This window comes from Aspergillus udagawae (assembly GCF_001078395.1).
Source record: "Aspergillus udagawae IFM 46973 DNA, scaffold_3, whole genome shotgun sequence".
Taxonomy (NCBI): domain Eukaryota; kingdom Fungi; phylum Ascomycota; class Eurotiomycetes; order Eurotiales; family Aspergillaceae; genus Aspergillus; species Aspergillus udagawae.
Window position 1 is genome coordinate 2,963,683 of NW_025091266.1, and position 23,939 is coordinate 2,987,621.

A 23,939-nucleotide genomic window follows, 5' to 3' on the forward strand; every position below is an offset into this window, starting at 1 on the left:
TATTCTATATTATTATTAATTCCTATATTTTAAGTAATTCTAGTATTTCCTAATAATAATAAAATTTAAAATATTAAATTAATTTTTAGTATACTATCCAGTAGTTATAGTCTATAATTAACTAGTCCTAATTTTTCTTTAATAATTAATAGTCGAATTTTTTAATAATCTAATTTTTAACTTAGTTACTATATTCTAATATTTCTATAAAGTTGATAAATTTTCTCTTTTTTTTCTAAGATTTAGAGTTCTTCTATACTTCTTATTATAGTAAAGAATTATATAAAGATTTATAAATTTAATATCCTATAATAGTTAGACAAAGATAGTTAATTATTATAAAAGTATATTTTATTTCTTCTAAAACTAGTTCTCTAATTAGGATAGAATTATATCTATAGTTTATAAAAAATAGTATTTTGCTAGTAATTAAAGGTACTATATTTATTATATATAAATTATATTATTAATAAATATACTACCTAATTATGCTATTAGTAGTTTAATATAGTATTATATATATTATTTAATTATTTAGTTCATTCTTCTATTTATCTATTAGCTTATAGGTGGTATGTAGTAGTAAGTTTTTATTTAATATTTATTAAATTAGTAAGTAAAGCCTAAAATATTAAATCCATAATTTATCTTTATTTAAAGTAATATATTTTAGTATTCTATAGTTTATAATAACATATCCTATGAATAGAACAGTAATTTATAGTACTATTATAGTTATATTTATTAGAATTAAGTAGATATAATTTAAAAGTTAATCTATAACTACTATAAGGTAATCATATCTCTTTAATAGGGATAATAGCCTAATAAAGCTAATTATAATCTATTTCTATAGCCTTTTAGTATGTCTAGTAATTTTAAGATTGATATCTTACTTCTCTATCCCTAATATAAGTTTTATATTCTCTTATATAGTAGAAGACTTTTTTTCTTATATTTAGAAAGTAATGATTTTATAGGTAGCTATCTTTTCTATTCCTATATATCTATATATTAGGCTATTATAGTATTACTTAATAATCTTAGTTTTTATATACTTAGATATATAGATAAGGTTTCTTAAGTATACTAACCCTCTCTTATTAGTAATAAGGTTTTTATTACCTACTAAATTCATATGTGATATCGACCAGTATATATGACTTCGAAGAAGTCTATTAGGTGTGCAGCGATATTTGGTAGCTGTCATTGTTTATACATAGCTAGTTAGACCTTACATTCCTTCTTAGCTTAGGTCGAAATATAAATGGAGACTGGAACCCCTCAAAGTTGGCGGGACATGTACGGGGCGGCCGCTGGCCTACCCCCTACCCTCGCACACTTCGAAGGCTCCACGTCCACTGCGAATACGAATATCCCACATAAGTATTTCTTAGATAATTTTGTCTATTTTAGTTATTTTTATAATTTTTGAATAAATCTTCTTTTAACTTAATAGTTACTATAAGTATCTTATAGTCATGTATTAAAAACCTATCTTTAGTTTATTATAGAATTATTAGTTTAACTATTTTTTATTATAGTTTATAGTTAGGTTATTAATTAAATATATCTACTTATCTATTTTCTATTTCTTTGCAGTAAATAATCCTAAAATTATATTATAAATTATTTCTACCTATCTAGCTTATTATCTTATTAGTTCTTTTATAGTTATAAAGAATATAAGATTCTTATAATCTATTTTTTTATAATAATTATGTATTTAGCTCCTTCTAGGTAAATCCTCTAAACTTTAAATACTATTACTATAGCTAGTAGTTCTTTATTATAGACATTATAGTTAAATTCTACTTAAATTAACTTTCTTAAATAAAATATAGCTAGTTATAGTTTTCTATTATCTCTTAATTAAGTTATTCTTATTCTAACTATATAGTTAGCTATATTAGTTTTAATAGTTATTTCTTTTTCTAGGTTATACTATATATAAATTAGTATATTTAGAATGCTCTTTTCTTTACTTTAAAACTTATATATATTTATCTTACTATGTAATTCTTTTCCTTCTTCAATAATATAAAGAATAGTATTATCACTGTAGTATAGCCTTTAGGAAATCTGTAATAATAATTAATTAATATAAGAAACTACTTTAATTCCTTAATATTTCTTAGTTAAGGCTAATCCCTAATTATCTATACTTTATTTTAATCTATATAGATCCCCTCTATAAATATCTAGTATCCTAAGAACTTAAGTCTCTTAAATATAGAATTTATACTTTTTCGTATTTAGCTTTAGGTTAGCTTCTTAGAGTTTCCTTAAAATATTAATAATATATTCTATATGCTAGTCTTTATCTTTTAAAAAGATTATGATATTATCTAGATATATAATAATAAAGACGTACAGATATTCCTATAATATCTTATTAATAAATCTCTAGGATAATACTAGTATATTAGTAAGACTAGATAGTATAACTAAGTATTTATAATATCTAAATTTTATCCTAAATACTATTAACATTCTATTCTTTACCTTCTATAATTTAGATATAGTTATAGATATTAGTAATATCTATCTCTATAGATTACTTAACTCCTTAAATTTAATCTTAGATTTTATGAGTTAATAGAAGTGGATAATAATCTTAATTATAATTTTATTTACTAGTTAATAGTCTATATAAAGTTATAGATTATCATCTTTTCTAGGTATAAAGAGTACACTATATCCTACTAGTAAGATTAATAATTATATCTTTCGTAATCTAAGTTCTCTATTAATATATTCCATAAGAACTAGTAATTCTTTCTCTAATAGTTAGTATAATTTTTATATGATAGTCATTTCCCTTTCTTTAGAGGTATTTTATAAAATATATTTACTAGATTTTAGTAGGATATACTATTTTCGCTATTTAAATATGGTACTATATTTATAATATTCCTAAGGTAATACTTTAAGTTCTAAATTAACGTTTATATTTACTAGCTAGGTTACTCCTATAACTACATAGCTTATCTTATATATAGTCCTTAAGTCTACTAATTGCTATAGATATATATACTTTCTTATTCTAATTTATATTTTTAGTATTAATATTCCTAAAAACCTATTTAAGATATTATCTAAATCTAGTATAACTAATAGAGATATTTCTTATAATAGTTAATTATTTACAACTACTTCTTATAGTATTCTCTAATATATAGTTTAAATTAATCCTATACTTACTCTTAAAGATAATTAATTATAAATATAATCTTATTAGCATATAGAGAATTCCTATATACTTTAATATTTAAGCTAAGTAGTAATAAAATATTAAATAACTACCTCCTTATAGAGTCTCTCTAGTGCAGAGACTAGATATAAGTAGAAGTCCTAAAAATCTAACTATCTTAGGGCTTTAGTAAGCTTAGCCTTATAAGTCTATTATTTATTATAGTATATATCTATAAGCTAGATAGAGGCTATATAAATATAATTTTCTTTATTCTTAAATTAATCTTAATATTCTTTAAAGTATGCTTTTAGATAATTAAAAAAGATAATATATTCCTATATAAAATAATAATAATTTATTTAATATTTACTAGATTCTTTAGCCTTTCTAACCTAGTAATTTTTATTTTAAATTTCTATTATTAGCTCTAATAATCTAGTATTCTATAATTCTTATCTAATTAGATTATTAACTTCCTAATATATAGGAGGTATAGATTCTTTATTAGAGATTTTATTCTAGATTTTTTATAGTTAGGCTTTTATCTCTTAGATATACTTCTAGATTTCTATCTCTTAAAATTTTTATTTAAGATAATATTCCTTCTTTAGTATCTTATATAGATTATTTTATTATCCTTATCTAGAATAATATCTATTATTCTTTTCCCTTTTTCTATTATTTAAAAGTTAGATTCTAAGAGTATAATTAATTACTTTATCCTTTTAAAGATATACTAGTTATTAATATCTAGTAGATAAATACTATCCTAACTATTATCTAGTTAATTAATTATTATTTCTATAAAATTAGTTAAATCTTTTTAGATTAGGATTATCTAAACTGCTTTTTCTACAGCTAGGGTTAACTTATTATACTAGGTTAGTATTCTAGAGAAAGATCTAATACTAATTATTATTTTTATAGTATCCTAATAGGCTAATTAGATTTTTAAGAGTAACTAAAACTATAAGATTAGTCTCTAAGGCCTAATATTAACTAGTTAGATTAGTATAAAGGGAGTAAATAACTATATATTACCTAAGTAAAAAGAACTAATTACTAAGTTATAGAATACTTAGTAATCTATAGAGGTAAATATAGTATGCATTACATGACCTAATATATATAGTGGCATTATGGTTTGCTATAGCCCTTAACACTAAGAATATCTTTATTAGTTAGAGTAGTAGAATAAAAACCTAAATAGTTAACTTATAGCTAAGTCTATTAAGATTAGACTATCTAAGCTATTTAATAATATATAGACTACCTTTAGGTTATACATAATTATTCCTTATATAGCTAGATATATTTAATTAGTTTAAACCCATCATTAGAATCTTTACTAGACTAATTTATAGAGAAATAGAATAATATTTATACTGAGGTAATATTTATTCGTTATATTATGTTTATAAAATATCTTAAAGGAACCTTCAGTAATATTAATAAAAAAAATTACTTAATAATAGCTATAATAATAGATAAATTAGATATATAAAAGACTATACTTCTAAGTTCTAATAAATTATATCCTATTTAGATTAGAATAATAATGCCTATATCTTATAATTCAAAGAAAGATTAAAGCTAGAGATCTAGAAGAAGCTAATCTAAATAAAATAATTTAATATACTTAGTGAAATAATTAAGTTAATAGTTATAATTAATAATAAATTATGTAATTTTAATATATATTAATAGGAGAGAAATAACTAGAATTTTTTAGTAATAAATACATTATAAGCTATTATATAAATAATAGAAGGCTAACTTAATTATAAAGTTAAGAATATATAGATTTTTATAGGCAATAATTAATAAAATTAAGATATAATTTATTTAATACTTTCTAATAAGAAAAGAATAATTAAAGAAGAAATTACATTTCTAATATTAAAAACTAAAGTATATATTTTAAATCTATAAATAATAACCCTGGGAGAATAAGTAAGATAGAAAGGAATAATTATAAGTTGTAAAGAGCTTAGTACTATAATTAGTAAAAATAGTTATAATACTACTAGAATTATTAGATTTAAAAATATTAATAAATAATGTACAAGGCTATATAAGGAATATACTATATATTTTAAATAATAAGAAAATTAAGATATAGCTTAAGAATAAACACTCTATTAATTATAGAACCATTAATCTACTAAGGACTTAAATATACTTATAATTATTAATTAAGAATTATTAATTAGTAATAAATATAGCTCTAGTAAATAGAAAGATATTATATTTAAAGAAATTAATTAAATTATTAATTCTAATATAAGAAAAAACTAATTAGAATAAGCTAGATTAAGAGAATTTTTCTATAATAAATTAGGCTACTATTAATTAATCTATTAATCTACTTAATAAAGAGTATAGAATTTAGTAAATAGGCCTTAACCCTAATAATAAATAGCTTTAGAAGATTCTTAAAATATCTAGGAATAATTATCTATAAGATAATAATAGAATAGATTAATAAACTATATAGCTATAAGAGCTAGATTAGAAATAGTTAATAGAATTAAAAGTATATTAACTAAACTTATAAATTCATAAAAAAAATTAAGGAGTGAAAAGGATATATATTATTTAGAATCTAGGATATTAGATATAAGTTAAATCTTAAGAATAATATTATTATATAGGGTTGTTATTTTTGCGGGTTGGGCCGGGTTCTCCCATTTTTTAAACCCAACCCGCCGGGTTTGGGTTTAACCAGTCTAATAATAGATATATAGTAAAATTTTAGCTAGAAGTACTAGAAATTATAAAAAAATAATAATATCTATTTATACTAGAAGCTTAAATACTCTTATATACTCTTATAAAAATATAAAAGATACCTAGAGTATAATATAATATATTAGATAATATACTTTAAGAACTAATATATAATATATTATTAAGAAAAATAATTAGAGAATACTGTCCTATGTTATTAATAATAATATTATTATTAAAATAGGAGATAGAGTATCTTATAGTAATAATATAATATAGAAAGTACCTAAGAATAATTATAAATATTCTTAATTAATTAGCTAAGGTAATAACTAATTTGAAAGTAATAAATAATATTATAAATCTAGTATTTATAAAAAAGCTAAAGGTTCTAAGAAAAATAAAAATAATGTATATAAATTAATTATAGATTTAAATAGAGGGAAATAAAGTTATTATAGAGAGTAATAATAATAAAATTACTAGAATAAATACTAAAATATTATAATAATTATATAAAAATTATAATACTAGATAATAATTCTTAGAAAGGATTAGAATCTAAGAAAATTAATTTAAGAGAAATTATTTCCAGAAATAATATTCTTAGGAATAATTAAATAGAGAATATATTAAATTTATGATATTATTTAAATAATCTGAATAATATATCCTATATATAATATATATTATAATATAACTACTAGATTCCTTTATAAAAAAAGGCATTAATATATAAAAATATCTATTTAATATTAGAAAAATAATTAATAGTATTAAAAAAATATATTAATAATTAATTAGCTCTTAGAAAAATATAGTTATTTATCTTACTAATAAAATATAATATACTCTTTATACTAGAGAAAGAAAAAAAAAAAGTATATAGAGTATATTTATAAGATTTTAAAGAGGCTTTAGAATATAAGTATTAAGCTAAAGCTTAAAAAGTATAAATTCTATATCTAAGAGATTAAGTACTGTAATAGACAATACTTTGCCTCTATGGCCCATCTGGCCCATCTTGGTTGTTGATATCTAGGTAATGGATAATGGATATCTACGCATTTGGTGGTATTCTGTGGGCAGAATAGTAGGCGGTAAGGTGGTCAAATACTTTTTGTACCCCACTGTAGTATTCTAAAAGCTAGTTTATTAAACTCACTAAGATAGCAGTAAACTCGCATATATAATCAAGAACTAGGTAATACTAGTAAAGAGTTAGGACCGTATCACCCAAATACTTCAGAGTTCAGACATTAAATGCCGACACTATGACCCATCCTGGCCTTTTCAAGTCCTGATTTAACAACCGGCTGCGTTTTCCTACCTTTTGGTAGAGGCCGCTGTGTCCTTGTTTTTAAGTCCTGATTTGACTCTGTTTGATCGGCTGCGTACCATCATTTGTTTCTTTATAGATGACTATTGCATTCCTACCTCTGGTAGAGGCCCTTGGCTGCGTACCATTGTCTATTTTTCATAGATGATGGTCTCATTTTTCTATGTCAATGCTTTTCCTCTTTTTTCTTCTTTTTTTTTATATTGTTGTAGTCCCACGTCATGTGGTATCATATATTGATTATCAACTTCATTGGCTACATTAACTAGAAAGGTAGAGGTAATCAACTAACTTCCTCTGAGATACCAAGTTAATGAAAGCTGGCCATACCAGGGTGTCTTTCTATCATGACCCTTAGCTATTTAGCTTTCTCTACTCTGTGATAGGACAAGAATTCCTATATACAATGCTAATTAGGCTGTGATCTTTATTATGATATTTAATATACAGAAGGGAATTTCCCACAGCAAGAAAGATAAACAGGGAATCAGGGAGGAAACCTAGGGACTAATATAGTACCTAGATTAATATTAGGAGGGAGTTCATACAACTGAAAACAAGATAGAAGGATGTAGTAGTAGGATTTCCGACTCCAATCCCATCCCTTCCCAATGACCAGCCTATTACGCGTAGACCATATAGTTGCGTGGGCGGGTGGACGGAGGGCAACTAAAAAAAGACAAGCACAAGATTGGGGAAAAAGGTGTCTAGTACCAAAGAAGATAATGAGAAATTGATTTGCGGGGGTATCTACAATCAGCTGGAACAGGGGACAAACAGAATGGCCATCTGATGTCGAGGACGAGAAGTAGAAAGAGTTACCACAAATTCAGCACACCCCAAACAGCTGTCAAGACCATGGCCAGGTGCTGCTTCTGGGCTCTCGCAACTCCGGCCGATAAAGCGCCCGCTGAGCTTACTGACGGCATTGTCGTTGAAGATGCACCTGTCGGCGCCCCAATTCTTGCCCCAGAGCCATCAGCTACAACCGATGTAACTGGATGAGAAACCTGGGTGGCACTGGGAACAGAGTCAGTTCCAACGCCAATTTCCAGTATGTTGTCCTTCGTCGAGTTGAAATTTGTGTTGGCGATAGATATCTCATTGTTGGCTATGTCATATACGACATATGCACTGCGCAAGAATGTGTCACCGAGAACTGCAGTACTGTCTCCGGCGGGGACAATTCCAAATATACATGCACGTGCACCATCCCGGAATCGAAGGTCGCCCGCGTCGAGGAGAAGTTCGTCAATCATAACCGTGATATTCGGTGATGAAAACGTATATGTTATATTCATGTTGTTTCCCGCCAAACTGCATGGCAGGTAACCGACCCCGCTCGAAGGTTCATATGCGACCTTGAGGTCACTATATATGTTCTCGACGATGGAGTCAGGAAGATAGGTCAAAGAGCTGCCGGAGTCGAGCAGTACCGCCGCCGGTAAGGCATCTGATGAGTAAGTTTTATGATGCGACTCCGAGTCTAACGCAACTCCAGTCAATGCGATCACAAACTCCGAATACCGCCCGTTGACCTTTTGTATGGGCAAAGTCTGCAGCTCTCCGAGATACTTTTCTGTATTGACACCCCCGAATAATATTGATCCCGTGTTCGATTCAAGATCATTTAACCAAAGGCTGTAGGCGTTGGATTTGATCAATCCCTGGTCGACCATAGCTTGCGGAAGGTTTGGGTAAGCGTCTTTGCCGTACCGACCCACCTGAACCTCATTCGATGGGTAGCCAATTCCTAGCACGCCTTCTATATCAAGAGAAGCAGCATTAGATCCCTTCACTGAAGCACTGCAGGTACATGCAGAGCGGAAATTCGTCCAATCCCAGGCTGGGGTCGACTTACCTGAGGAACTAGACGAGTACCCTATTCCAAACTGCAGGTTCTTTAGTGTTGACCCTCCAATATGGAGTATATCAGTTGCATAATCGCCAACGGCGCCGGTTCCATCGGCGTATGATATATTGAAATCGGATGAAACATAGGCATATGTTGATGAGGAAGCAGGGTCATAAGAACCGGATATGTTGCAGGAATCGCTCGAAGCCGAACACAATGTTGAATTAGCCGCGTTGCACCATACATCGCTACTCCCAGTGTCGAGAACAAGGCGCAAAGCTTGCTCAGGGTTGCCGAAAGTCACGTTGCAAAAGTACAGAGTTTCCTGATTGAATGTAAATATGATCTGACTGATGAACCGAAAAGTCAACTTCTGGGGATACATCACTCACCTCATTATCGAGCGTTTGGCTGACTGTTTTGTCCCGTTTTCGCCGAACTCGGTCCCTCACCACAGGGTCTGAAATAATGCTACGCTTGATATCCAGTGAGACCACAGCAGGAACATCCCTCTGATGCAGTGTTAAGCAGGCACCATGTTTCACCGTCAGACACACAATAGAAAGGAGAGATAATATATGCCGCATGATTGCCCTGCTATGGTGCTATCTCGCACCACTAGCAGAGTTGCTCGTGAAGGGACCCAGATTGTATAAAGCCGCAGAAGCTGTAGAAACTCATTCATCAGCAGGTATTGAGAGAATAGCACATCGGCTGAAGATAGTCTGGAGGTTTTCAAAGCCTAGGACACCCTAGGCACATACGCCCGTATTGCGCCCCTAGGATGACCTATTGGCTATGGTAGAAGTGACCTACTCTTCTGTGTTATGATATTGCCGGTATTGCTCGCAAACAAATACAATGGGTCAATCACCTTCGTGTACCGGCACAATTAAGGTGAACAGCAGATAATACATCGCTTTACCCAGCTTTTCAGGCCAGAGTTGCCCGGGGATAGTAGGCTCGGTCGAGCCAGCGTAGTCGGAGGAGCGGAATAAGTATCAATTTCATGCATCATAAATACCATGGTATGTCGGCTGCTGTCGTCATCAATGGTGGGCCCTTGGTCGCTTTCAGACTTTCAGTACTCCGTAAGTTTATGGTTCCAATGGGAGGGGTGCTAATATTCCGGATGATCATCAGGTGAATAAGCAATATCGTAAATCCGTAGTGCTCTTCCAGTCCCACTTCAAGATTTAGTGCACGTACTCCATAGGATCGATTAAGAACCTGGAAGCCTAGCCACGAGGCCTGGGGCTTTAGACCGCCGCAAACAGCCACGATCGGAGAATGCGGAAACTGATTTTCAGATACTGCTCAGTAACATTATTCAATATATTCTACCGTATCCTGACTGGGATGTAAAGAGTACTCCTGATGACGCACAACCCTGCTAGTAGCACACAATGATATGTAACATGTCCATTGCTGCAATTTTGGAATTTACCCATTGGTGGTGGTTACCAGGAGCCTACTATCAAAGTTTGCAGTATGTTTGAGGATGTCACTTGCTTCTCGGCAAAACCATACATAAGGACGGGACACGTACACCACACACTCCCAGCAACGCTCTCACTTGTCACACACCCTCATCTTTGTTTGCTCCTCTGGGCTCCATTTCCCTTAGGCTTTTCTGGTGCTTTCCACGCAATTGGCCTACCTACCAGTCTGACTCTGTAGGCAGCAGCCATTGTCCAATATGGATGACGTACTCCTGCCTGAGTAGATCACGTACAGTCGACTATACGCATAATACACACACACACCGACTATACGCATAATACACACACACACACATATACACATATATATATATATATATTATTGTATATATATATTATTGCATAATCAGTAGTTGTGAAGTAGTCAGGTGATAGTGAGGTAATTCTTGACAGTGGCCATCATTATGAACTGACCCTCATAGGACGTCTAACCAACCCTAGATACGTGCTGCAGAGCACAATGACAACGTATTCCGAGGGCTAAATCAACCCCATGGCGACTTTGACTTGCTCCATTGTCAATTCAGCGTTGACCCGCGCGGCTTCACGACCCTGTTCTGCTATAGAATCAAGGTAGCCAGTCTGATCTCCTACAAGTGAGAGATACTTCTCCCTTATTCCCTCAAGGTGATTGGACAACGTGCTGGCTAGATGTTCCTTCAAAGCGCGAAGACTGGCTGAACGGTATTCCATGGCTATCTCATGGCAAGTTCGTCCGTTGAAGTGACTCAAGATCTCTATTAAATTCGCCACCCCAGGCCGACGCACTGGGTCATATGTTATGGTCAATTCCGAGTCTGTGAGCGCAGCATTGATCTTCTTGGAGATATCTGCGGGCGAGTCCGTAAGAATGATCCTTGAGCGTCTGTCGGCATGGGACTTGGACATTTTCAATGTCGGTTCTTTGAGGGACATGACCCGCTTAGCAGGCGCTATTGATAGTCGTCAATTTCCCATCACAGAGCCCCTCCGCAAGAACTAAAAGCCACTTACATATAATTGCCTCTGGTGACGGGAAAATGGGTCCATAAACATGATTAAAACTATTCGCAGTGTTTCTCGAAAATTCGAGGTGCTGCCTTTGATCGTCTCCGACAGGAACATGGGTGGCTCTGATCTACATCAGTAATGTGAAAAGGCGCCGATAACTGGCCGGTATACCTATGAACAAGAATATCTGCCGCTTGTAGAACAGGGTATGAGAACAACCCCAATCGCAACCTTGACCTCGCCGCCGAGTCTTCCAAATTTGCGTTATCAGGCAACTGAAGCTTGCTCTGGACGACGTCAGCTAGCTGTTCCTCCTCACCACTAAACCAGGTTGGCAGTTGGTCTGGATATTAACCTTCCACTGTGTCATTCGGGAGAGATATCCCATAGAGGCTATTGTGCACAAAATCCAAAACAGTTCGGCGTGCGCATGGACCTAATGTTATGGTCAGTAAACCTTACAACGCAGAGTGAATGCTGCATACGGCGGACTGGTAGAAAATCGTTGAGCGATTCGGGTCTAAGCCAACGGCGATGAGTGTTGCAAAGGTCTCTTTCCTCCAACTTCGTAACTGGGGGGCATCTTGTGGCACTGTCAACGCATGCAAGTCGACGATAGAGAAAAACAATTTGGTCCCCTCCTTCGCAGCATTTTGTAGCCGTACCCATTCACGCAGAGCCCCGAGGTAATTTCCTAGGTGCGGTACACCGGTTGGTTGAATCCCAGAGAATATGGTTTGATTAGCTGCTGAAGATGATATCGCCGTGTCTGAGCTACTGTATCTGCGAGAAGCTTCTCTCGACGTCACAGGTTTCCCCGCATGAACGCGAGGTCTCCTTGCTCCACGCAGAACCCTGAGAACTTGACCGTTGTGGCGATTGGATCCCTGCATATCCAATCTGTTGACTGAGATGGTAATCTTGGTGCAAACCCGTATTTGTGTGAATAGCATTCTATTTGAAAGGATATAAGCTTAGCACTCCGACGAAATATTTAAACCACGTGATACTTCATGATGCTAAAAACTCGACCACCTATACTTTGAGTACTACACATAGGCCGGATCTTGATGAGAGGTATACTGATACTGCCTTACAGATTTGGGTATCTCATTGACGACATAAAATTACTACGTGTGTTGATGGGCCCCAGAGAAAAGTTGGTTGATTACCGAGATGCTAAGAGAATTATAAGCAGAGTAAAACCAACCTAACCTAACCACAAGCATGAGGTCAATCCTTGCGAATGTCTGTCAAGGGACTCTTGTTCTGAGTGAAACGCTCATTTTCTAAAAGATCAAATACCGCGCGCTGATCCGATCCGTCACTCCGATGACCGAAATGTGAGAGGTAAGGTTCAAGCGACTTCTCGATATCGGGCAGTGCTTCATCCATGTTCCGTGCCACGTCTAGATTCAACACTCCGTAAGCATATAGCCTTAACACGATTCCAGTCAGGCAGTTATTATAGCGGAAGAAGACCATACCAAGACTTTCGTGATCCCACACATTTGCTTTCATACCCACGCCATAAAAGGCATGTTTACGTAAAAAAGCCAGCCATGCCTGTACAGCTTGGGGATGTCCATCTTTGATCTGAATCAACCGGCGGAGGGTTATTCGCTCGAAGTTCTCCTGACTTTTCTTGTGAACGAAATTGCTTCGCGGGAAAGTCCAGCGCTCAACGATCCGTGGCAGAGGAACCGGACCCGAAACAGGAAGTTTCAGGTAATATGCAGCGCGTACAGCAAAGTCAGCAAAAAACTCCAAGTTGCGAACGCTATAAGACCTGAGTTGAAGATCGCAGACTGGCAGACCAAATTCAGGTTTCCTCCGAAGTGGCCGAAGATACAACGCTTGTACGCTCCGCGGGAGTCTGGCCTTCTGACCAACACTGTCCAAGCGCTCTGACCTAATTACCGATGAGCATGGCGCATCATAGAATGCTCGCAGAGAACTGGATTACCAACCATTCTTTGGCGCTTGGCTCTGACGAAGGAGCTGGATCTCTTGATCTGAGCATGATTTGTTAGTGCAGGAACTTTACCAACCAAAAATAAATCCAACAGGTGAAAGGCATCTCTAACAATTCTGAGCTTGTGACTGGATCGCTGCGAGACTCAGACGACCTAGAGTTTCCGATGTCCAGCTCGGCTGAAGAGGAGATGCTGCGAGGTGCGGATAAGGCGAACTTTTTTAGCAAGATCAGCTTTACAGGCCACACTGCGAAATGGGAATTCACTTCTGAATACCTTCAGATGCCTAGCAGCTCGTAAAGGAAAACGTGGACCGAGAGGAATTGACATAGTGTATCTGGGCAGGACGACAGATAGGTGGTTTACAGACACACAATCCTGTCAACTTTTGCGAAGATGCGGAGATACCTTGGCTTTTCTGCCAGACAACTAAAGCAGAAGATCCAGTCAATTAGATAGTCTGCTGACCGCCTCGTCTACCTTAGGGAACATGGTCCTCCACCCATCTTTGCAAATAGTAGTAACTCAAGTGACAAGTCAACGCCTTAATATTATTGTTTCTGGAACATTTACATGTTGATACTTAACTTCATCCATCATTATTGTTTGCTGAGTGCTCACCAGGCAATTCAGAATTTATATACATCCATCACTACAGCTGGGTGATGTCCTCCACTGTCTTCCACATAATCGGTCCTGCCCCGTGCCAGCAGATATTTTACACTACTGCATGGGTCAACTGCAGTCGATCATTGTATCCTACGTTTAACGACATAGTCTGTGATTCTTGAAGAACTATCAGGTCTACTTAACAAAATCTCGAATTTGGAGGAGATATCTGGCTGCGCTCGTGTACCTAGGGCATGCCGAGTAGTGAAACTGTGCAGCAATAGGACCACGCCTATGTATAGACTAGCTAGGCTGTACCCTTTCAAGTCAGTGCCTGAAGAAAATTATAAGTTGGTGAAGCAGATTAATAATACCAATGCCTGAGAAGCACCTATCATTCTGAATTCCCATTCTGCTTTAAGTGATGGATTAACAGCGCCTGAGGCAAGTTATTGCTGCTTAATTGATTGTAGGTAAGATAGTAAGCTGATTTATAGTCATGAAGGAGAAAGAGCACGTACACCGTCTCATCTCACGGGTGAAACAGACTGTCATGCTCTTGGAGAGAGTGAATACCTTAGCCCTTTGGGATCCACAATACCTCTGGAAGTGGCGCTTACCTCTTCATAGTTAGGGTAAACTAGAAACTGCTCTAGAGCATTCATTGAATGCATCTAAATGGAAAAATGGAACTTCATTTTCTCGCCTCACATTTCCACTGATTAGTCTATTCCAGAGCACAGAATGTTGTCAGAAGCACCAAAAAACAAGTCACTATTTGAAGAGGCGGTTGAAGCTTTCTCTTTCTTGAAGGAACGTCTACCTGAAACTCTACAACACCCTCGTGTTGCAGTTGTTTGTGGCTCCGGTTTGGGAGGACTTGCAAATACCATCCATGATGAGCCGCGAGCAGAATTTGAATATTCTTCCATACCCCATTTCCCTTGTCTGACAGGTAAAAATGAAGCATTGAAGCTCAATATCAACCTGCTGTTTTCTGACCTCTTGAAGTGCCTGGACATGCGGGAAAACTCGTATTTGGACTACTTGCCCACCGTATCCCAGCCGTTCTCATGGTGGGCCGTGCACAGTGAGAGCCCTCAACTCATTCCCGGTTGAATATTATTATTGAAAATGGTTAACATTTCTATATCGCATGCAGCTACTATGAGGGTCACTCGATACATCAAGTGACATTTCCAATCCGGGTTTTTAAGCTTCTTGGAATTGACACTATTGTTTGTGAGAACCCCACGCTTTCTCTAGCACGAGACGCTTTTAGTAATCGTGCACAAATATATAGTAACAAACGCCGCCGGAGGCCTCAATACCGAATATGCGGTAGGAGACATCGTGATCATCAACGATGTATGTCTAATAAACATGTAAGGATGCTGCAAGCTAGGCTTACTGACACTGTGAAAAATTGCAGCACATCTTCCCTGCAGGTTTCGCAGGAACACATCCTCTGCGAGGGCCAAACCCGGAGGAATTCGGACCCAGATTCCCTGCGTTGTCTGACGCATACGATCTCGAGCTCCGTCGCCATGCACACCAGGCGTGGAAAGCAGTGACAAGCGAAACCAGTAAACGAAGACTACACGAGGGTGTGTATGCCTTTGTTGGGGGTCCCAGGTGAGTAACTATTTCTCCACGACCATATATTCGTATGCAGCATGCACTAATCATTCGCAGTTACGAAACTCGAGCCGAGTGTCGTATGCTTCGCCAAGTTGGGGCTGATCTGGTGGGCATGTCCACCGTACCAGAAATAATCGTCGCGAGGCATTGCGGCATTAGGGTACTGGCGTTCAGCTTGGTAACCAATAATGCGGTCCTCTCTCCAGTTCCCCGAGGAGATGATCATCTTCTTCAAGTCAAGGACGCGAGGGAGCTGGATTCCATATTGCAAGAAGGGAAGGCAAACCACGAAGAAGTCCTCGAAGCTGGCCGCACAGCAGCCATCGATATGCAGGTAAGCCTCCGCATTGAGCGGTTTATCTGTGTGAACTGGTATTGATACAGCAGCAGAAACTCGTCGTGAGGGCCATATCAAATGTCTATCGGAGCCAATAGCTTCAACTCCGTGAGTGGATCAAAGATTCGGGCTACCTCACGAAGCAAATGCCACGATTGGATAAGGAGCGCGCAAGAGCAATTTTCTGAGACGATCATGACGAGATCTCTTCACAAGTGGCTAGGAAATGGCACGTCAGAAGAATAACTCGACCGTTGTATCAAAGCTTTCACTGGATCTATGTCCTTCAACATCTGCGAATTTGTCTCATTTTCTTTGACGGTTTCTTTTCGCACGAAGTTTATTGTAGAATGATCGTTTGCCGCTTTGCTTCGATGACTGAATTTCCCTGTATTTCGACGCAAAGCGTTTGGTTTCCTGCTCCAAAGCCAAAGCATCTTCAACGAAGGTCTTCTTGCGGTCTTTCTTGGCAATACGACCGCTGAAGAATTCCGTTGGACCCTCGATGATTGTTCCCAACTGAGAGTACTTTGGAGGCTGTGCCTTGCCGCCTTCTTTCTTGTAATGCCTCTTCGGATCTAATACAGAACGCATCCTGATGAGTTGAAGATCTCTTTTGAGTTCTGTTGTCAATTCTGTCTTTGGAAGATTGAACCAATCGGCACCGGCGGTCGGCTTTTCCTGTGAAAGATATTAGCAAAGAACCATCAATAGGTCACAAGACGAGCTAAATGTGGATAGATCATGCTCAGAGTAACTATGAAAATTTGCTCTCATTGGCGCAGCGCAGGCCAATACGGACTGTTGAAGCTGCATCAAGGGCTTACGCATTGGGAAATTTTCCTCATAGCATGGAGGGGAAAGGGCGAGACAAGATAATCACGAATCTTACCTTATGTGTTGAAGGGTTGACAGAAGCCTGCTGGGTTTTAAGAGTGGACAGGCTCTTATTAGATAAACTCATTTGCAAGGGACCCATGATGCGTTTCGTATCAGCTAAGGCAACATCGTCTTGCTGCGCAATATAAGATTGTAATGAGGAGTCAGTTGTTAACTTCGGAATGCTGTAACCACACCATCAGCAACAACTCAATTGACCTTGAGTGATAAGGAAGATGCTTACTTCGAGGAGGGCTTTTCTGAGTGGCCAATGGCTTGGCCCTGAGAAGTGCCCGTTGGCTGATCTTTACATGTTTGCAATCGAGACTCAGCCTCAAGAAGCAGCTGTTCGATATCTTGATCATTCAGGCCACCCTCTTCAAGAGATTGCAATGCAACTCTACCACATGCTTCTATTTGCATATTCGTGGGAACTTGGTGAAGAGGAGGTAAAGCAAGGCAGTGAGGAAAGGTTTGAATGAAAGAATTTATGGTGGAAAAATCCAAGTCCGTTTAGCTGTGTTGGGGATAGTTAAATCCCGTGATGCAAGCCTATTAGTCATCATCCTACATGTGTAAGTAGCCTATCTGCATGTCTCCAGCACTCCATGTCAGTATCTCAGGCAACTTGTTCTTTAGATATGGATATAGTGCGTATGGATTATCATACAAATACACATATAATTTGGTTTCGTTCTTAATCCATTAATAGGAAGCAGTCACTCTCAAATATTCCAGCAATAGAGACAACAAACTCTACTCCGTATCTAAGGTACCACATACACTTTCAAGAAAGGTTTGTAAACTCATAAGGTATTACATAAGATACTCTTGCCGTCATTTAACATGGTACTTACCGGTACCCTATGTAATCTTCGATACCAGCGAAGCTCTTTTATGACAGCTACAACTAAAAGGGTAGCTGTAGGTGGTTGGGCAAACCAGGAAGAGGGGGATATAATAGGACGGAAAGAACATAAGTTTGGTATCGGATCTCATGCTCAAATTGTTAAAGCAAAATATATTGGACCAGAACCGTAAACGCATCAACGAGAGAAATATGAGACTAGGGTAACGACCTCGTCTCCATCACCTGTTGCCTTTGAGCGAAGATACCACTTACCCCTCAGCTCCATCTGGCCGAAGTGTTCTAAACAGCTCGGAAGTGAATTTTTGTCGCGGTATTCTTACAAGGTGATTTATGTTCTTTATCGCTTTCAGTTTGTTAGTGTCCCATCGAGATCCTGAGATACTTTAAGTGGAGTGTGGACCCTACAAAACTGTAGAGTAAGACAGCACACATAGTGCATAGGTAGGTATGCGTAATGCTTGGCACCTGTTTCAGCGCGCTCCTTTGACGTCGACATCTCTGTAGTAACCCAAGTAGTTACATTTCGACAGTTCGCAACCTATTGCAACATTAATCTGCATCTTGAACACCGAGAAGAAAATTGGCGATTGTTATTTTTGATCTACTATATTCACGGAAATCAGAACCTACCGGGTCGTATTGTCAGTCACCCAGCAACGCCTTGGGGACAAACATATCGCGATAAAACCACTGTTGTCTCAACGTCCTTCATTTCATTGTACTTGACGCTTCAATTTATTTCATCGCTGCCAGAGCATCTCGGACATGGAACAGTCTTCGCAGAGTACCGGGCAGCAGCAAGGTAGACAGCAGCCAGTGTATGACACCAGGAACGGCGGACATTATGGTGAGTAGTGTCTGTTCAAATAGACCTACGTTCCCAACATCTCATCAAATGTGGAAATTAATTCGTTGTTGTAGGTGCCAGTGCTGCGGTATGATGGACTCGAATCAGCGCAACCATTATCTACCTCGTGATAAAAACTGACTGCAATATGACAGCTTTCAGCGCAGGGGTATGCCCCCGTTGCCGAGCTTTATACGGGGACATGGGCCAATGCAAGTAATCAAACCTAGTGATTTTCATTATACTGATGATAGAAAAGGTTAATCAAGGGCTACAAGGCACAGCCCGTGATATACTAACGACCTACTGGCAACACATTATCAACCATCTCGAATCGGACAATCATGACTACAAAATTCACCAACTGCCCCTGGCCCGTATAAAAAAGGTCATGAAGGCAGATCCTGAGGTGAAGATGATCTCCGCGGAGGCCCCTATATTATTTGCGAAAGGCTGCGATATTTTCATTACGGAACTCACGATGCGGGCTTGGATACATGCTGAAGATAACAAGCGACGCACGTTGCAAAGATCAGATATCGCAGCAGCCTTATCCAAATCTGATATGTTTGATTTCCTCATTGACATAGTACCTCGTGAAGAGGCAACATCCCATGCGAAACGATCGAGCCAGGCAACCGCAGGTGCTGCAGGTTCCTCCACTGCAACAGGTGCCCAACTGCCACCTTCTCAACATGGTGTTCAACATCCCCCGCACCATATGGGTCCCCCAGATTACGGTTCTCTGGGACAGCACGGCATTGGACAAGACCAAGAATATCGGCAGCCAACGATGTACGGGGGAGCTGTTCAGTCGGATCCAACGGCCGCATACGGACAGCCACAATCCCAAATCTTTGAAGGAATGTACAATCCTTACCCACATCTTCCTCCACAGCAGGTATGCCAAAACTCTGCTCAACGTATTTGAAGTCCGCTATGCGCATTTCGGTACACGATTCAGCTAACCGTGTTCATTCTGAAAGTGACCATTTGCAGAGGTTCAAGTCTTCATGGGCAGGTTAACGAGTATATTGGAAATTCATTGTCACGGCGCCGTGCTCATAGTTTTGTTGCTAGTATTATGATGGATTTTGTGCCTATCACTACCATGGAGTCTCCAATGGAATCAGACAGAGTGGTTCGCAGTATGCGTAACATTGACTTCGGGCCCTAATTTTATTTGAGCTAGAAGTAAGGGGTTGGTCGGGGAGATGGCTTGTTCAGGTCAGTGAGAGAAATCTTGAGACATCCAGTTTTGAATATTTCAAGACTTCTTGCCAAACCTTGAGGAAAGTGTTGTGAACTTATCAATCTTTCCCGAACTTTGAACAGTGCGTGTAAGTCTGTAATACAATCAGTAATCGGCCCTTCCGGGATATTTGGCCATGATTAGACGCACTTTTCTAAAAGGATAGGGCCATTGATAGCATCCACGCGGCCATACTTCTTATTTCTTGTAGAAATATCGTAAAATTCGTCCGTATTATCCGCCTGCATTAGATGCACAGTCTGTTGCAATTCGTCGAGGTTCTCCCGAAGAATGGGCACACCCAAGCTGTCAACAAACTGAAACAGATAGTCAACATCTTTCGCAAGGGCCATCACTCCGTTGGGATTGATGCTTTTCACGTCTGAGGAGAGCGGCTGTGCCTGTGGAGGGAGCAGGGATTAGCCAGTTCTTTTATCAAGGAATTACATAGTATTACCAAGATCATGTTCGCCGCGTGGCTCAGAGCATCGAAGTATATGAGTTCCTTGATTTCTGTTGGGAGACCGAGCAATGTTGAGTTCATTATGTTGGACAAAAATCGGGTCAGCGTTTGCATGTAATTGCTGGGCTCTGTCGGAGGTGTGAGTGCCATCCAGTCATACTCTGCAGTTTCAATGAGATCATCAATTTTGGAATTGACGACCTCAAAAATTCGCTTCTCTGCTGATTTTTTGTTGCTTCTGAATTTCTCCGTCGCTCTTAAGGATATCGGACCGCCCGCAGCACCTTGGGATCGAGCAGCGGCCAGAAGCTCCTCGAGCTCACGGCACGCTGATTCAAAATGCTCCAGATTGATCAAGATCTGAACAATCTGGCCCAAATATTGCGAAGAAAGACGCTCAACAAGAGTATCGCAAACTTGGTTTGAAAGAAGCTCATCCAAAGCCTGTAACCGTCAGAATGTACTTTCTATGTTTCAAATTCATGTGTGACTGACATCTTTGAGAGTATCATCAATCATATGCGGATGCGAGAAATCTTCATTGGCGAAGAAATAAAACTGGTTTAAGAAGTTGCGGATGTCGATGCAACACAAGGGATACATTTGAGAAAAAGGCAGAACACATGGAAACCTAGTCAAGTTAGTATAAAAGACGCAATTCTCACAATGGAGACTGTGGATGTACACTTGTTCCTCCCTTGGCTTCTCAGGATTGTACCAGCTGACATTGAGGACCTTGTCATACTCATCCAACGATTGTATCGGCATGGGCATATAATCGTCCGTGGACACGATCTTACGGTTCAATTAGCAAGGACAAGTCGAACGTGATACTGCAGCATACCTCCTGGAAGTCATCACTGAATCTTTTCTTGAGAAGTTCGGCATATCTCTTGAACAAAGTCAAGAGCAATTCATCAAATTTTCCAACGGAGAACTCCCATGTCTGTGTTCAGCAGTGGTCAGTAATGGAGGGGGGGGGCAAGAACATTAGAGACAGCTCCGAAATCATAGACCAACATTCATTGTTTGCATAAATAATGCAACGAGATTTTTGATTTTGAGCAAACTCTCAGCATTATCAACTTCAGGAAGCGCTTTTGAAATGAGGCCCATGGCAGTCTGGCACATTGAATCCCAGAGCTCATCAACCTAGTCACAAGCATTAGACTTTATGCTGAGCAAATGGTCAGGAGAAGGGTGACTCTACGTCGACAGATGACCTCAAGTCTGGTATTCTCTTCATGGTAGCACGCTCTACGATGGCAAAGCCTGCCATTTCTTCTAGAAGGTTGTGTAGGCAAGCCCCGTCCTCGTCAATCAAAGTTATTGAAGAGGGAATTAGAAGCTCTTTTTGTCGGCGACGTGTATTAGCGTATTCCGTCCGAAACTTGTCCATCTGCCCAAGTGATTGATGGATGTGTAAACATTCAAACAGGGGCGTGAAGTCAACTTGCAATTCTTCATTCTGTAATAAATCATATTCTTCGTGCTCATCCGAAACCAGCTCAATAGCAGAGTTCAGTTTGAAATGTCTGAGGTATGGTAGTTTCTCTGCTCTCTCTTTTTGTCTTGTCTTCCGGCATTCTGTGTGGTAAAGAGCTATTTCTCCGAGAAACTGAGACATCTCGCGGATTCTGTAAAGCCAAGTATTCAGGTCAGATAGTACGGCCTCCGCTATCGCTCGCTGGGTCGCTGGTACTGAGCGCTGAATCATGTCAGCGATTTTATATTGGGTCACGTCCTTGAGGTGCACATTTTGGAGTTCCTCGAGCGCCCGTAAAGCGGCATAGTGGTTTTTCTTGGCTAGTAGATCATGAACTTGATTAGCCAGGCGTAGCACCTCCAAGCAGTCCTGGATGGCACGAGTTGTCTCATCAATATTCTGTCGGTGACTGCGTGACTCTACCAGAGCCTTCTTTTGTTCAGCGAGACGTTCGGTGCTAGCTTGGATAGATTGGTTCAGGTCAAGGATCTCCGCGGTCAAGCTCACTGTTCCTTCTCTAATACGCAGAAGGTGATTGATTGAAGACACAAATTCCTGATGGTTTGTGTTGCATATCGTTTCTATCTCGGCTTCTTTATCGCTGGCGAACTTGGATAAGGACTGCAATAGTTGAGACGTTCGATTGCCGACGCTATACTCCCTGATTGAGGGGATCAATTGATCAATATAATCTGTGTCCGATGGGGAGATGATGATCTTATGATGCATTAAATTAGCGCTTAGATATGGGACGCCTGCAGTTTTGAACTCACTGAGTTGAGCACATTTGATGGTTCACTACGCGAAGGAACCATTGACGGCATATTCAATGTATTGATATCCTTGTCTGCGCAACCTTGATTGTCAAGTGAGGTCGTGTAAGGATGGTCAACTTCCTAGGTTGCTAATATAGGTGAGCAGCACAGGTGCCCTGTGTCAGGTATACTTTCTAGCTTCTAGAAAGTATGAAAATGCAGATCTATGTTGAGAGTTCTGAAGTTGTGGGCAGGCGTGTACTATGAACTTTTGTGTCTTATCTTTACGTCTTAGAAAGCTGGCTAATGGCCTACGTCAGGATAAAGTACAGGAGTTCCATTCTCATCATGGTCCGTGCGCTTGCCTCTGAGACATTAAGCACTAACTATTATATTAAGTTACTTTAACCCTAAAACAACAACAATGATCATGATGCACACATGAATATGTTGAAAGTATGGAGTGAACATCCTCAATCTACAAATTAGCTATGAACTCCTCACTTTTTCTGGTTCTATCTGTAGGACCTTGGTCTCCAAACTTATTTCACTGGAGTACAAAGAAAGATGACATCCTTCTATCGAGACAGATGGCTTTAAGAGGATCAAAGAAGGAAAGTGAAAACCAGCTTACCTTAGACAAGTGCACCAGCATTATGTATAGCCAGGTAGGTCTCTTAGAAAGAAATATAAGTCCTACATATAACTAATTAGCTTCATTAGCTGGGTTGCGTTAACATACCATGGAATACTAGTCACAATTACTTTCTATAAGGATAGTAACTAGGCGCCGACATGACTCCCCCCTTACTCTTTGTCTAGGCTATATTATGTCCTATAAACCCTGAAAGAGATGCAGATTATGCGATATGAGTGTTTCTCTTGAATTTATTAACCTACTTAAAGGGTATGATACTAGCTTATACCCTGGGAGGTCCCTATTGCCTTTAAGAAGTGCTTTAACACTGACCTAGGATAACGATAACAGCATCTCTGTCATGTCATAAATGGTGAAGCCTAGAAGGAAATAGTAAGATGCTCGTTTTCTTTTGAAAATTAGTATAGTTAGGGCCTGTTTATCCTGGCGATTGTTATTATATCACTCATGTGCGATGACAAATTGTATACATAGTGGCCCCGTTGATGTCGCCGGGGCGTTGCTCTTCATCTTCTCACGCTGTTTCTGTTTACTGTGCCATCTCCTCCTTTTT

General features: G+C 37.9%; 7 protein-coding genes across 7 annotated transcripts; 2 read left to right on the plus strand and 5 right to left on the minus strand.

Annotated features, from left to right (window-relative positions):
• Positions 1-8,083: 8,083 nt before the first annotated feature.
• Aud_004871 (pepsin-like aspartic protease) lies at positions 8,084-9,707 on the minus strand (the record flags this gene model as incomplete). Its single annotated transcript, XM_043289807.1, has 3 exons — positions 8,084-9,030; positions 9,127-9,445; positions 9,513-9,707. The coding sequence occupies 3 exons, from the start codon at positions 9,705-9,707 to the stop codon at positions 8,084-8,086; spliced, it is 1,461 nt and encodes a 486-aa protein (XP_043145742.1).
• Positions 9,708-11,102: 1,395 nt separating this feature from the next.
• On the minus strand, positions 11,103-12,505 carry Aud_004872 (tryptophan--tRNA ligase MSW1; the record flags this gene model as incomplete). Its single annotated transcript, XM_043289808.1, has 5 exons — positions 11,103-11,554; positions 11,616-11,734; positions 11,784-11,899; positions 11,968-12,048; positions 12,098-12,505. 5 exons carry the CDS (start codon positions 12,503-12,505, stop codon positions 11,103-11,105), a joined length of 1,176 nt encoding a protein of 391 aa, XP_043145743.1.
• Positions 12,506-12,845: 340 nt separating this feature from the next.
• On the minus strand, positions 12,846-13,635 carry Aud_004873 (mitochondrial 37S ribosomal protein uS10m; the record flags this gene model as incomplete). Its single annotated transcript, XM_043289809.1, has 3 exons — positions 12,846-13,021; positions 13,100-13,524; positions 13,583-13,635. The coding sequence occupies 3 exons, from the start codon at positions 13,633-13,635 to the stop codon at positions 12,846-12,848; spliced, it is 654 nt and encodes a 217-aa protein (XP_043145744.1).
• A 1,306-nt stretch (positions 13,636-14,941) lies between these two features.
• Positions 14,942-16,273, plus strand: Aud_004874 (purine-nucleoside phosphorylase; the record flags this gene model as incomplete). Its single annotated transcript, XM_043289810.1, has 7 exons — positions 14,942-15,152; positions 15,209-15,287; positions 15,360-15,439; positions 15,501-15,565; positions 15,630-15,832; positions 15,893-16,172; positions 16,229-16,273. The coding sequence occupies 7 exons, from the start codon at positions 14,942-14,944 to the stop codon at positions 16,271-16,273; spliced, it is 963 nt and encodes a 320-aa protein (XP_043145745.1).
• Positions 16,274-16,481: 208 nt separating this feature from the next.
• On the minus strand, positions 16,482-17,477 carry Aud_004875 (Fcf2 domain-containing protein; the record flags this gene model as incomplete). Its single annotated transcript, XM_043289811.1, has 3 exons — positions 16,482-16,856; positions 17,068-17,239; positions 17,299-17,477. The coding sequence occupies 3 exons, from the start codon at positions 17,475-17,477 to the stop codon at positions 16,482-16,484; spliced, it is 726 nt and encodes a 241-aa protein (XP_043145746.1).
• Positions 17,478-18,690: 1,213 nt separating this feature from the next.
• On the plus strand, positions 18,691-19,949 carry hapE (CCAAT-binding factor complex subunit HapE; the record flags this gene model as incomplete). Its single annotated transcript, XM_043289812.1, has 5 exons — positions 18,691-18,772; positions 18,847-18,860; positions 18,928-18,984; positions 19,032-19,695; positions 19,759-19,949. The coding sequence occupies 5 exons, from the start codon at positions 18,691-18,693 to the stop codon at positions 19,947-19,949; spliced, it is 1,008 nt and encodes a 335-aa protein (XP_043145747.1).
• A 90-nt stretch (positions 19,950-20,039) lies between these two features.
• Aud_004877 (Rab GTPase-binding exocyst subunit SEC15) lies at positions 20,040-22,797 on the minus strand (the record flags this gene model as incomplete). The annotated part of the gene is made up of 9 exons (XM_043289813.1): positions 20,040-20,118; positions 20,175-20,425; positions 20,482-20,931; positions 20,983-21,118; positions 21,173-21,282; positions 21,332-21,433; positions 21,508-21,639; positions 21,698-22,690; positions 22,747-22,797. The coding sequence occupies 9 exons, from the start codon at positions 22,795-22,797 to the stop codon at positions 20,040-20,042; spliced, it is 2,304 nt and encodes a 767-aa protein (XP_043145748.1).
• Between the last annotated feature and the right edge of the window lie 1,142 nt (positions 22,798-23,939).